General features: G+C 38.8%; 1 protein-coding gene across 2 annotated transcripts in view; it reads left to right on the top strand.

Moving 5' to 3' along the window:
* The window catches only part of LOC137324571 (reticulon-4-like), an 88,598-nt gene that overhangs the window by 59,085 nt on the left and 16,285 nt on the right, over window positions 1-13,228 (top strand). For both annotated transcript variants that reach the window (XM_067989011.1, XM_067989010.1), the window contains 2 exons: window positions 7,197-7,404; window positions 7,953-8,091. In XM_067989011.1, the coding sequence (XP_067845112.1) occupies window positions 7,197-7,404; window positions 7,953-8,091 (347 nt within the window). The remainder of the gene's footprint in view (window positions 1-7,196; window positions 7,405-7,952; window positions 8,092-13,228) is intronic.

Here is a 13,228-nt window from a genome sequence, read left to right as displayed (position 1 = left end):
GTGGACTTGAAAGCCTTTGACAAGGCACCACGTAAGAGATTACTTGAAGATCAACAGGTCTGGAATTAGGGGGAGGATAGCAAACTGTATTAAAAATTGATTAGAAGGGAGAAAAGTGAGTAACAGTTAAGGGCCGTTTTTCAGAGTGGTTGGAAGTGGGGAGCGGTGTACCTTGGTTCAGTTCTGGGGCCACTTCTGTTCACTGTGTATCAATGATTTGGATATAAGCCTAAAGAGTGTTGAAATTTGAAGATACCAAGATGGGAAGCATAGTTAATTAGAAGAACAAAGGAAACTGCAAATGGATATTGGTAAGATGAGGGAAAATGGATTTTAAAAAGTGGCAGATGGAATTCAGTGTCAGTAAGCATGAGTTGATGCATTTTGGTTTAAAAAAATAATTATACTCTGCGTGGATGTAGGCTTGGAAGAGCAGGGGGACTTGGGGGTACAAGATCACATCAATCTGAGGTGCTGCCTTTAAGGTTCTACGGCTGTTATTAAAAAAAAAACTTTTAAAAAATAGAATTATAAGAAGTTTTGTACAATGCAGATTCACTAGGATGCTGCCTGGTAGGAGGAAAGACAAATTGGGTCTCTTTCTCTTTTTCCTGTTAGAACAACACTGATTACAGGGCAATATAATAGTGTGTAAAATTATGAAAGGCTGGGACAGGGTAGATGGAAGCAGACTGTTGCGAGGTCAAGAACACAAGATTAAATGTAAGAGATTTAGAGCAGAGGGGAGGAGAAACTTCTTCACACACAATTGGAAGGCTGTGGAATTCGCTTCCAGGGTTAATGGTTGAGGCAGAAACCGTCAACATTCAAGATTGGATAGGTGGATGAATGAAAAGGGGTTGAAGGGCTATGGGAACTGGGTGGGTAAATGCAATTAGAACTATTTGCTTGCAGGGAGGGTAAACGCTGACAGATTGGATGGGCCGAATGGCCTATTTCTGTGCTGAAATTTCTATGTTAAATACACAGTCACACAAATAATCAAAGTAACTCGTATAGTCTTTATCGGGGGAAAAAGCCCCTTCAATTCATGAAGTTTATCTGCAAAACTGCTATAAGTTGTAGAATACCATTCATTTAAAATAGCACTTCACATATTTTTGTCACCGTCCATCAGTGGCCTGATGTATTATCAATTACATGATATAACATCCCTATTATACAATGGCATGTCCTCCCATTCACTGAGTTACACCACGGAAGGTCTGCTAGCATATAGGTATACGTATCTAATGTATATAATTTGAAATGACCCTTATGCGGAAGAGCATATGGGTGGTACAGCATCTTGATGACTAGTGATGTTCAGAATGTGCCAAATTTGGCCAACAAGAGGCGCAGTCTGGGAGTGAGGAGAGATTAATTAAATGACCGAATTGAATGAGAAACATGTAAGTTATTACTTCTCATGGTCCAAAATTCCTCAAGTGACATTCAGATAAATGCAAATTCCCCATTATGGCAAGCACTGGAGGGCAGGAAGGGAAGCAAATTCTGGTAAAGCATTTCACGTTCTGGGAACTTTTGTAAAAGCTGCTTAAATTTTGACGCTATTTGTACCTGTCGTTACTGGAGGTTTCGACATTTGTACAACCATTTTCTATGAACTTCTGAAATTGGGAGGTTAAAGGTGTTTCAGTTGCAATGCTGTTTTTCTTCAGGATTAATTTAAAATCTCAAGTAAATTTCCTGGTGCATGAGGAATTATTTTCATGCTAATAAAACCTGAGTGTAAGAAGATTGAATTGAGCAACACATTTCCAGCATTGTGCTGCATTGATACAGCCCATGCCTAGTAATAAAGCTGTCAGGTGACTTCATTCTTTTTAGCAATCCTTGTAGAATCCCATGCAGCTGACCAGGCTGGACTTTGGACTTTGTTAAAAATCTCTCAATGCATTAATCCCCAGTGGCTGTGCATTTGAAGGATCTCCAATTTCTGTCTTGAGACTGGAATGTGTAATTGATAACAGCAGCTGTGGATTGGATTGCTTTTGTGGTGAGATGGAGTGCTGGAGCAGCAACTGGAAGAACAAGGGTATTTGCCTTTTTAAAACTTCCTTTCAGTTGAAGTTGCACGCTACTGCTGGTGGCAGTCTTTTCCCCCTTCCTTCCTTCCTACCTGCCCCCCCCCCCCCAAATTAAATTTCCTAAATGGTTTATTTAGTGCTGCATTGCGGGTGCTCTGTTGTATCGGGTTGAATTGACCAACTTTTTTTTAAACTTGTGAAATTTGGTTAGATAATTGTCATACAGCTAATCACTTTTTAAAAAACCTGTAAGGTACAGCATTCCTTAAGCTTGGTAACGGTGCTCAACGGGCCTGGGCAATGAAGCCACCCAAGCATGTTCCTGAGAAAAATCTTCAAATTACATATATTGGGATCATACTACTTAAGCTATACTTGGGGAAAATGATCTTTTCTCAAAGTATGCATGAATAAAATAAACCTAGAATGTAGTAACCATGGGAACATAAAGATTTTTGAAGCTTCTGTGATGTTTCTTCATGGTCTTCTAAAAGAATCTCTCGTTTAGCCTCAATCAGTGCATTTCCTAGCAGTCAAAATGAAGTCTGCATAATCTTCAAATACATCAGTTTTGTAATTTTTTTTGGGGTGGATGGTGGGTAGGAAAGCTGAAATAAATACTGCACTTTGGCAATTGCTTGCAAATCTAAACGAATGCTAGAAGAGTGTTAATGGGGAAAATGTCATTATTTGTGAATTAGGACTTGTGTACTTAGGTTTATATATAGGAGAGATTTTTTCATTAGGTTCCAGTAGCTTTTAAAAGTTTAGTTGTCATTGGTTTATAGTAGATTTCAATTGCGCAGTCAGATACTGCATACAGACTGGAGCTGCGATTTGTGCAGTGACACAGCACACAGCTACGTATGTAATTTAACCTCTAAGTGACCTAGCAGGAAGTAAAAGGGTGTAATCAGCTGTACAGGAGCTCAGTGCATGTGAGCAGCCTCAAGATGGATGCCAAAATGGGTTTGTCATTCTTTTAATTAATTTTAGATGATTGAGTTGAAATCTTTTTCCCTTGTTTGATTCTCAGCCGTATGTCTCATCTCAGTTTTATTTTGGTGTTGAAAATTGGTGTCTTAATTGGAGACCACTGCATTGAGCAGAAGGACTGATTAGGTCAGATAGTGTATATACTGGAAGGTTTATGTAAAAGGGAATTAGTGCTTTACGGTATGGAGGAACTGCAGCATTAAGCATGCCTTGTTAAAAACGGCAATGAAGTTTGAGATAAGAGATTGGTTAAAAGAGAGCTGGTAATTGGATGAGATCAGTACGCTAGTTGCAGCTTATATTGATACTATTTTTAGGCATAGCAGATGCCAGTAGTTGCATACCAAATATTGCCTGCAGTATTTTATATGGTGTCGGCTCACAATTTGCACGGCTTTGAACTGATTTTATGATGTACATATCAAAAATAGACATTGTACTTTTTTATTTTCTGAGGTATTTACAGTGAGTGACTAGATGAAAATGAGTCATTTGGCAGTAGTGTCAGATCTTTATCTGCTCCTGAATGAATAAGAAATTGCACATCAATTGAAGAATGCAGTTGTGTGTTCACGCCCAAGGCACAAATATTGTAACTAGTGGATTTAATGTTTGTAGATTTATTATTTGTAGATAGATAACAAAAAGGACAAGACAAGTTAATAAATAGCTTAACTGATGTCCTAAAGCTGTCTTCCAAAAGACTGAGATCAGTTGGAGATCTCTCAAATTGATCTTAATCTGTGGAATGTGGTTATTAAATATTTTTTGACCCAGTATTTTTAAAGCAAGATGAATTTCTTAATGTCATCCAGTAAGAGTTGGAGCCATAAAGTTGCAAAGAATTGTTTAATCTGTTTTTAAAGGAAATATGTTATAGATGAGTGAATTGAGACCAACACACAGCCTTGTCTATAAATTTGAACAAGAACTGGAGCCTTAAGCATGATCTGTAAAAACTGTTATCAAATTTGAGTTAAGAAATTGGCTAAAAGGAAACAGCTGGTAATTGGAGATGATCATACTATCGTCATTGGTGCAAACCCTGATGGGTCAGAGGACAAATAAACCATGTGGTGTGACACAAACCAGGAAAGTGCCAGGCTTAGTTTTTACTGAGTTAGCCCATCGCTAAGGACAGTGTTACAATTGGCCTCTGTGTTTCTGAGCTAGAGAGGAATAATGTTAATCAAGGTTCCGGCTTCCAATCACTTTCCAGTGTCCTTTGCTAAAGGTATACTTGTGTTGACGTGAGGTTTGGCTGTTAACGCCCCACTGTTAATAGCATGCTGACTCTCACTATACACATGAGTAACCCCTTGGAGGTACAGGTGAGCTGCCAGTACCTGTGAAATCAAACCATTGTGAGAGTCACTGGCTGCAATTATACTGCCACTTTTGGAAAGCTGTTTCGGGTGTGCTATGATGTGAAGTGGCAGTCTAAATCAGATGGCTGGTGTGGTCTGACATCCAAGCAGTATGAAATGCCCTCCAGGAGTGCGATGCTGAGTTTTAAAGTGTTCATGTGGCACTTTGAGTGTCGGTTATTCATCGCCAGCGGTGTAACTTGGTCGTGTGTGTGTGTACTGTCAATAGGTAGAATGAGAAATCTGAAGGATGAAAAAAAGAGGTTATTTATTTTATATTGTCGAAGATAGTTTTAATATTTACAAATCCATTTAGTTAGGTTAGATTTGACCTGGTATCGCAACGTGTTTGCCACGTTGTGAACGATTTCCTCTTTGCACTGTGATGAAACTGTAAACCCATTTATAATGTATTTACAATTATTACATAGCACAAAGTCTTCATCAGATTAAACTTTTTTTAAAACAGATCTCTGCCATGATTTGTAGCAGCAAATTTTTGTCACTAAGGTTTAGTATCTTTAAAAAAAAATGAAACTCCAAAATGTACTAAAAACATTCCACATTTTTTTTAAAAAGTTTTGAATTTTTACAGACTATATCTTTATCTGGACTAAAATTAGTTTTGGCATTTTGCAGATTTTGTGCAGTGGGTGCATCGTTCTGTTTTTAAAGTAGCTTACATTTTAATAGTTTTAGCTATGGTAGTAGATTATCCAGTTTGTTTTTGTGATGATAATGAAACATGAGTAAGTTCATCAGTCAGATCAGATAGCTAATGCTTTCTTTGAACATTTTGACTGCAAAATATTTTCACCAGTCACAATGTCAGCGATTATCTTTCCAGTGTAAATTTCCTATGTCAAACAGAACAGGAGTATCTGTTCAACCCCGATGAACTTGCCTAGAACTTGGGTTTAGTGCCGCATTTGGTGATACAAGGCCCCTTGTAGTGGGACGTAATTGGCAATCTTAATGCTGCACCTCACCACAATGTGACCGTACCTCATTGAAATTAGATCAGTATTAACATTGTAAGAACATTTAATACATTTCCTTTTCATATGTAGAAATCTTTTTCCTGAGTTGGCTGCCTCAGCAGCTGTTCACCATGGAGCATCTGATCCTGGGATATGAGATTAAATGCTGTTGCACAGTGTAATTTTGTGTACCAGTGAATACCTGCAACAACAACTTGCATTCATAAAATGCATTTAACAGAGCAAAACGTCCCACAGCACTTCAGAGGTCTTTGTAATGGAGAGGACATGGGTTGGAAGCTCAGCTCGGTTGAATAGGACAGAGATTGTAAACAGTCTATTTCAACCTCGGATGGTGGCTGGGTAGGGGGATGGAATCAGTGGCAAGGGTACAGAGTTTGTGGTGGGAGCTCGAGATGTTGACTTCGGTCTTGCTAATGTTTAACTGGAGGAAATTTCAACCCATACAAGACTGGCTGTTGGGCAAGCAGTCTGACGAGGCAGTGGATTGGTCACTTGAGTTGACTGAGTGGTAGAGCTGGGTGTCATTAGCGTACATGCTTGAAGCTGACCTCATCAGTTGTTAAATCTGGAGATTTGTGCTGGCCAATAATGTACAGTAAATATCCAGTTTTCAATGACCCTAATTAGCAAAAGCCAAGTCTATTTACTGTCTGTCTCCATTTACCTCCAGTTTTACAAATCACTAATATTGGGTTAATTTGTATTCAAAAATGTAATGTCATGTGAATGATCTTTATGCTATAGTGACAGCTGCTCTGCGTATTGGCAGTAGCTGAATTAGAGTTGAGCTTGATCGGTGATCAAGCTTCAATCTCCATCGTACTTAATGCATCCTTGGTAGAAAACGGGTCTACTGGACTGTTTAGCAACAAACGCTGATGGAATCTTATTAATGAGTTTTTAGAAAATTGTAATTGAACATTGTTCCAAAAATGAGCTTTGAAACCTATTGTTGCTCAGACCATATTGACCAAAAAAAATACATGACCAGATAACTCAGTTTCAATACTCACTAGAAATTTGTGAATAGATTTCAAGAACAGCCCCTATAAAATTTATAACAAAAAATGTGTAATCTGACTAAAATATGTGCAGTACTTATGTGAAGATTCTGGTGGTAACTTTTTCTTATCACGATGTGGATTTTAAAATTTTATTCACTGTTGCTATCTCCCCTCAAAAAGCATCAACATAGCTTTAGAGCCAGACCGTGGATTTTTCCATGATTCGAATCTGGTGCTATTCTGTGACTGGCTGAGAGCAGTGCTTATGACACTGAAATGGGCAGGTCTAGGTGTCATGCAGCCTTCACCTTTTCCCCCCACCCAAAACCAAACCAGCATGCTGCTTAAAAATAAGTAGCAAATAAAGCTGGCCGATTGTTCCTTGGACAGTCTTGTGATTTTAAACTAACAATTCATTCTAGTTGTCCACATTACCGCTGTGCAAGGAGTTTTAAGTTGGAATTGTCATTTTATGTTCTAGTGCGAAAGATTATTTACTGGTTGGGGGGTGGGAAAATGGTACAATATTTAAAGGAAATTAAGTATATCAAAAGGTTAGTGTGTTTCTTTTAACACCTAGCCATCATGATTTGGAAATGTTTGCAAATTAATTTGAAGTCCTTTCATAAATATAACCGTTTTGAGCCCAGTTACCGACCTAATTTGCAATGAACCGATAGTGATATGACATTTTACGTCAGTTTATGCTGCTATTTATGCAATGAAAGCAGTTATGCGTGGTGCTAATTATTTCTCCCCCTTTAATTCTGGCAGTTGTGGACTTAATCTACTGGCGTGATATTAAGAAGACTGGATTGGTGTTTGGTGCGAGCCTGTTCTTGCTGCTGTCTATGACAATTTTCAGCATTGTCAGTGTAATTGCATACCTTGCCCTGGCATTGCTTTCAGTTACCATTAGTTTCAGGATATACAGAGGTATTCTGCAAGCAGTGCAGAAGTCTGATGATGGGCACCCGTTCAAGTAAGTTATAATTCAAGTATATGATTGGTACTACGTATCCTGGCATGTATTGGCATATTAACCTACAATATGAATAGTGTTAACAGTTCTGTGCAATGTTAGTGAGGGAAGGCACTGTCAACATAAGTGCTTCTCTGCAAATGTTTTTAGGATATATGCATGTGACCCAGTATTTCATGTAATGCATGTAGTATGTGTAATTATTTAATGCCAGTATACGGTGATGTGGTTTCCCTTATACACTTGTAAGCAGGCATTTCATGTTCTGTTTTTCTTTTTTTTGTAATTCTCTTGCCTGAGTACATTTGCAATATCATAACTAACTGAACTCCATATTTTAGACACTGGCAAAAATTAAAATCTGATTACTAGGGCCCCACTACCAATTCCAGGCTACATTGATGAAGGATATCGTAGATAATTAGTATTAAAAAAAATAAGTTGCCATTCAGATGATTTTCAGTAGATCAAGATTGTAATTTCACTGCAGTATTCCAATTTGTTGGCAAAGCCCTGTTTAGTATTATGCAATGCCACTTTTTTTCCAGGGCCTGCTTGGAGACAGAGGTTGCTGTGTCTGATGAACTGGTACACAAGTATAGTGATATTGGGTTAGGCCATATCAACCATGTGATTACTGAATTAAGACGGCTGTTCCTTGTTCAAGACCTGGTGGATTCTCTGAAGGCAAGTTTTTAATCATATTTTAAATTTAATTTTGCTTGATATTAGAAATATTACAGATGTAATCCAAGATTTCACAATGTTTATTATACATAATAGCTGTTGAGATTTTGGGGGTAATGGTATGCAAGTTAATTAGTTTCATCATTAACAATGACTTGCATTAGAGAAATGTCCGAAGCATAATCAGACAAAAATGGATGCTGAGTCGAGAAAGGAGATATTGGGAGGGATGACTAAAAGCTTAATTAGAGCTTGGTTTTAAGGAGGCTCTTAAAGGAGGTGAGTTTCAGTTCTACTTCAGGTCAAAATGGCATAATGGTTTGAGTCCTGTATTATGGAAATAGACCATATATGGCACTGCCAGTCTCCAATGTCAACATTCATCTTCATTTGCATGTACAGAATGTAGTCTTCCCAGAACTATTGAGCTAGACTATATCCCTACATGTGAAGTATGTACAATTAAAAGAATGAAGGCCATCTTACCATCTGTCCTTTGGTGCAAGATTGGTGGTTAGTCCAGCCTACAAGCTGATTGTTACGTGATCCATCAGTTGTCATCCAGATGATTTTCAGTGTATCAAGATTGTAATTTCACTGCAGTATTCCAATTTGTTGGCAAAACCCTGTTTAGTTTTATGCAATGCCTCTATTCTGGTGTAAGCATGTTTGTTGGCCACCCCATATCCAGAAGATTTTCTGGATCACCTCCAGATAGATTATCCACTGGCACCTAGATGAACTGTTGTCCGTCTATGCATTGATTGTTATGTTGGTCTTCTTGGCACCCTTCCCGAGTGTATGAATGCTTCAAAAGAATTCTATTCACCAGCCTCAAGCACAGATTCAAGGTGAGTTGGTGGCTCATTGCACCGTTCTGAAGCTTCCACCCACCAACCCAGAAGAGCTTTCAGCAGGAAGACGTTCACCCCTCTCACCTGCCTGTTAACTAGACATTGTAGTGTGGAGACCACTTCCTCACATCAAACTGATTCATTAAGGCCTTCAATCTGTGCAGCCCACCCCACTGGTTTTTCCAAACTCCATGCAGACAGGTTTTTACTACAACCTATTGAGGCAGACGCAACTCAGCTTGGTGTTCTCAAGACCCTGAGAATGTACTCATGGGTTTGTTGGAGCACACCACTGGCCATGATTGATGACTTTAAGCCAATGAAAAAAAGTTGCAGGGATAATTTTTGTATAATTGAACATAGCCATTGATCTTGCTTCCCTAATATATCCTAAGCGTTAAACTAAATGATAATCACCATAAACAAATTGATTGACGTGTTGTGACCTCCCTGTTCAAAATAGCTTCCATGTAGACATAATCCAGTAGAAAACTTGGTGCTACAGTGCACAAGGTCAGCTTTCAAAGGCTGTAGTGTTTCAAAAAACTAAGACATGTTGCAATAACTTGAAATTTAAGCCAAATTATCTCTAGTCTTGTGCTGGTATATTAGATGGATCAGATATTTACAGTTACAAACCTTTTAAAACATACACATTCAAAATTCCTAAGTTCTCAATTCCAATTGAGTTTATACCAAATGGTGGCGGAATCCTCTCAAAGTACAAGCTGACTGGATAAATTTATAGCCTAAAAGGAACGATTACTATTTTTGGAAAAGCTGCAGATGAGAACTGCTTTCCATTTAGGAATGTAGATGTTAACCATAAAAAGAAAATTGTTTTAAAGCAATGTCATCATGACTGGAAGTGGTGATTTATTTGCTACATAAAAGGTTCACTCTTAATTATTTTAGTGTCGCCAAATTAAGCGGTGATTTGCTAGAAAGTGAATTGTTCTAGTCGTGTAAATGCAATGTGCAAAAAGCCTTCCAATTTTATTTTACTATCAATACAGATCTGCGAGCTGTGCCATTGGCATTTTGCATGACTTGCACTTTAAATCATACTGTGGATCAGCAGAACACATCCTAACTCTAAACAAAGCTGGTTACTGTACTAGCTGGTAATTTCCTTCACTCTTAAGTGGTAGTAGGGGTGTGGGAGGGGAGGGAGGGAGGAGGAGGAAGAACATGCAGTAATTTAAAACATGCTCCTGATTAAAGTTTAAAGTAGCAGTGAATGGAGAAACTGACTTGGAGCATTGGCACTTAGGCAGATAGGCAGTCTGTTATGCGTTACTGCGCTTTTACCCTACCAAATGAGTCGCTGTCTAGAACACATTTTGATAGGATACAATTGTACTGTATGTATGGCTGATTTGCATTACTATCTAACTTTTATCATTTGAGTTTTTTGTCACCTACTTTTGCTCCTGCTACACAATTCTGTCTGTTTACATCATCGGAAGGGCAGCTTGGAAGAATAAGATTAGACATAATGCCAGGAGATGTTGAATCCCCTATATGGAGACCTATAACACGATTCTTCCTTACCCTCCACCACCCCCGTGGATTTCTTTTTCTCAAAAACAGAGACCATCCATGCAGCTGCCAATTACTTTCCCAACCCCTCGTTCATCCTGGACTTAACCTCCCATGTAAATTTGCAGCTTTTCTCCTGTCCTCTCCCAAGTTCCTCTCTTCCAAGAGGCCCACCTCCTGTTCCCTTGATTTTTGTCTACCCAACTCCACTCAACAAACTTTTCTTACCCTCATATACACAAATGTTTAACCACTCCTGTGCAGGCACTGTCCCTCTTTTCAAAGCTGCAATTCAACATCTCCTCAAAAGCCATTCATACCCTCCAGCTGCTACCCAATTGTTAAACTTCCCTTCTCCAGAATTCTTGAATGTATTGTTACTTCTCAATTGCCTGCTCACCATGAATCCCTGTGGTCCCTGCACTCTCAGCACTGAGACCGCTCTAGTCAAGGTCACCAATAATATTGTATGACTGTGGCCCTTTATCTCTCCTTGACCCCTCTGCAGCATTTCACACAGTTGATCAAATGTTCCTCTTCCACTACCTCCTTCATGATCCACATCAGTAGGATTGCCATTGTATGGATCCACTCCTTGTCATTATACAACCAGCACATCCCCAGCAATGGCCCCTCCTTCAGCTCCCACACAACCAACTTTGGAATCCCCCCCAAGGATCTATCCTTGACTCCCTCTGCATTCAGCTCTAGATGCTTCACCTTGGTGACATCATCTATAGATACATAATTGGCTTCCACATGTATGTTGACAACATCCAGGTTTACCCCTCCACTACTTCCTCAACCTCAACTGTTTCTAGGCTGCCTGTCTGCCTGTTCGATAGTATCGTGAATGAGGCAGAATGTCCTATAATCGAACTTTGGGAAAAGCACAGACATTTTTAGTCCCTGCCAGAAGCCCCACACCTTTGCCAGTGATTCCAAATCCTCCTTGGCTTTACACAGGTTGAACTATTTTGCTTGGAACTTTGACATTCTGCTCGATCCAGAACTGAGCTTCAACCCCTATATCCTATCTACTGCCAAGACTGCTTATTTTTATCTCTGCAGCTTTGCCTTCCTCTACCCCCACCTCCATCTGCCACTGGAACTCTTATCCACGCCGTTAATACTTCTAGACTCTTAAATTAGCCCCTCAAATTCAGTCATCCAAAATTCCACCACTCTAATCCTATCCTGCATTTGGCTCCACTTGCCCATCACCCCCATCCTCGATGGCTTCCCCCACTACCCCCTCCCATTGGATCGAATTTAAAATCCTCATCTGTAAATCCCTCCCTCCATGGCCGGGTATCAGCCCACACTGCGACCTTCTAAAGCCTTATGTGCCTGCCATCTTAACATTTTACCAACAAATGCAGAGGTTAAAGTACACACGCGAACATGATTATTGAGATCACATGCCCAACAACAGTGTCAGTTACTCTTATTTATTAATCAAAAATGCAGTTAGCCACACCTGGATTCCCAATTAGCCAAGTGGTTGGTGACTAACATTGGACAATCCTGGTTTCGACAAATGTTTTTTTTCATTTGTGGTCAGTGTGGAATTGTGAAGTCTGGCAGTTTTTAATACTGCATTCATTTTTAATCAAACCATGTGACTGTCCCTGTTTAATTTTAAGCAATAGTTAATGAAATTACTATTTTTGATCAGATGCTTCAAGTACCTTTGCCAGACTAATGTGGCTAAACATGTCTCTCAGGTATTATAATAGTGTATAGATTTGGTGTGTTTAATGTATATACCATTTTATGTTGTGGAAGTAGCCCTTTTCTGTACTGTGATTAAAATTGAATCTTGTCTTTGCTGCCTTCAACAGTTTTTCAGCCAGTTAGTGGCATTTATGATTTGATATGACTTTTATGTTGTATCTTTTGTAAGTGTTTTATCCTTTGCATTATAAATCCAAAGAATTTATAGATAATAGCCTAAAATTAAAAGCATGTGTGGAAATTGTAAAAGATTGGCTGAGTGGAAGAAATTAAGTATCAGAAAAGGAAGCTTTGGATAAGCTTGTGGTAATACCTTTCATGGTACTTTTGATCATCCTGAGGATCTGCAAGTGATTCTGACTGAAATTAAATTAGACTGATTTGGGGAATGGGAGAACCGAAGGTTGTTTGAGAATAGAGAATTGTGCCTACTGTCTCTGATTATGAGGGGTTAAGTTCTAGCAGATGTTATTCACAGATGGAACCTTGCACAACTGATCGTACTAATGTTGCGAAAGGCATTTATGTAGGGCAGCAGATAAGATTTTGAAATAACTGTGACCTTATTAAATACTTGGAAGGTTGATCAATATCCCTGTAACACAGTTCTCATCCCAGTAAATCATATAAAAACTGGAGTTGGTGTGCCTTAGGAGTAAATCCATTATTTACTATTTTAAATTTTATTTTCTTAGTTACTTTCATTATTGAATGAAGTATTTTCAAATTGATTTTAAAAATTAAAGGAAGTGTGACCTCTAGTTTACTTTGTGAAGTAAAATGTAACCTTTTTAGGATTGTTGGTACTGGGGTGAATCTGGAGTTGGTATTCTGTAAATGTATGTGGAATCATTTCAGTTTCATTGGTAGAGATGCCACGGTATGTATTTAACTCAGATAGATAGCTAGGGAGGGCGCCTGCTTTTGGCTTTTTGAACTAAAGAGGAATTAGTGCCATTTATATGCACCATTTTAAATTTGCTAATCAGATAAAATAGGCCTGC

The sequence above is a fragment of the Heptranchias perlo genome, chromosome 8 (assembly GCF_035084215.1).
Source record: "Heptranchias perlo isolate sHepPer1 chromosome 8, sHepPer1.hap1, whole genome shotgun sequence".
Lineage (NCBI taxonomy): Eukaryota > Metazoa > Chordata > Chondrichthyes > Hexanchiformes > Hexanchidae > Heptranchias > Heptranchias perlo.
Note: the sequence above shows the minus strand (reverse complement) of the source record. Positions and strands in the feature narration are given on the sequence as shown.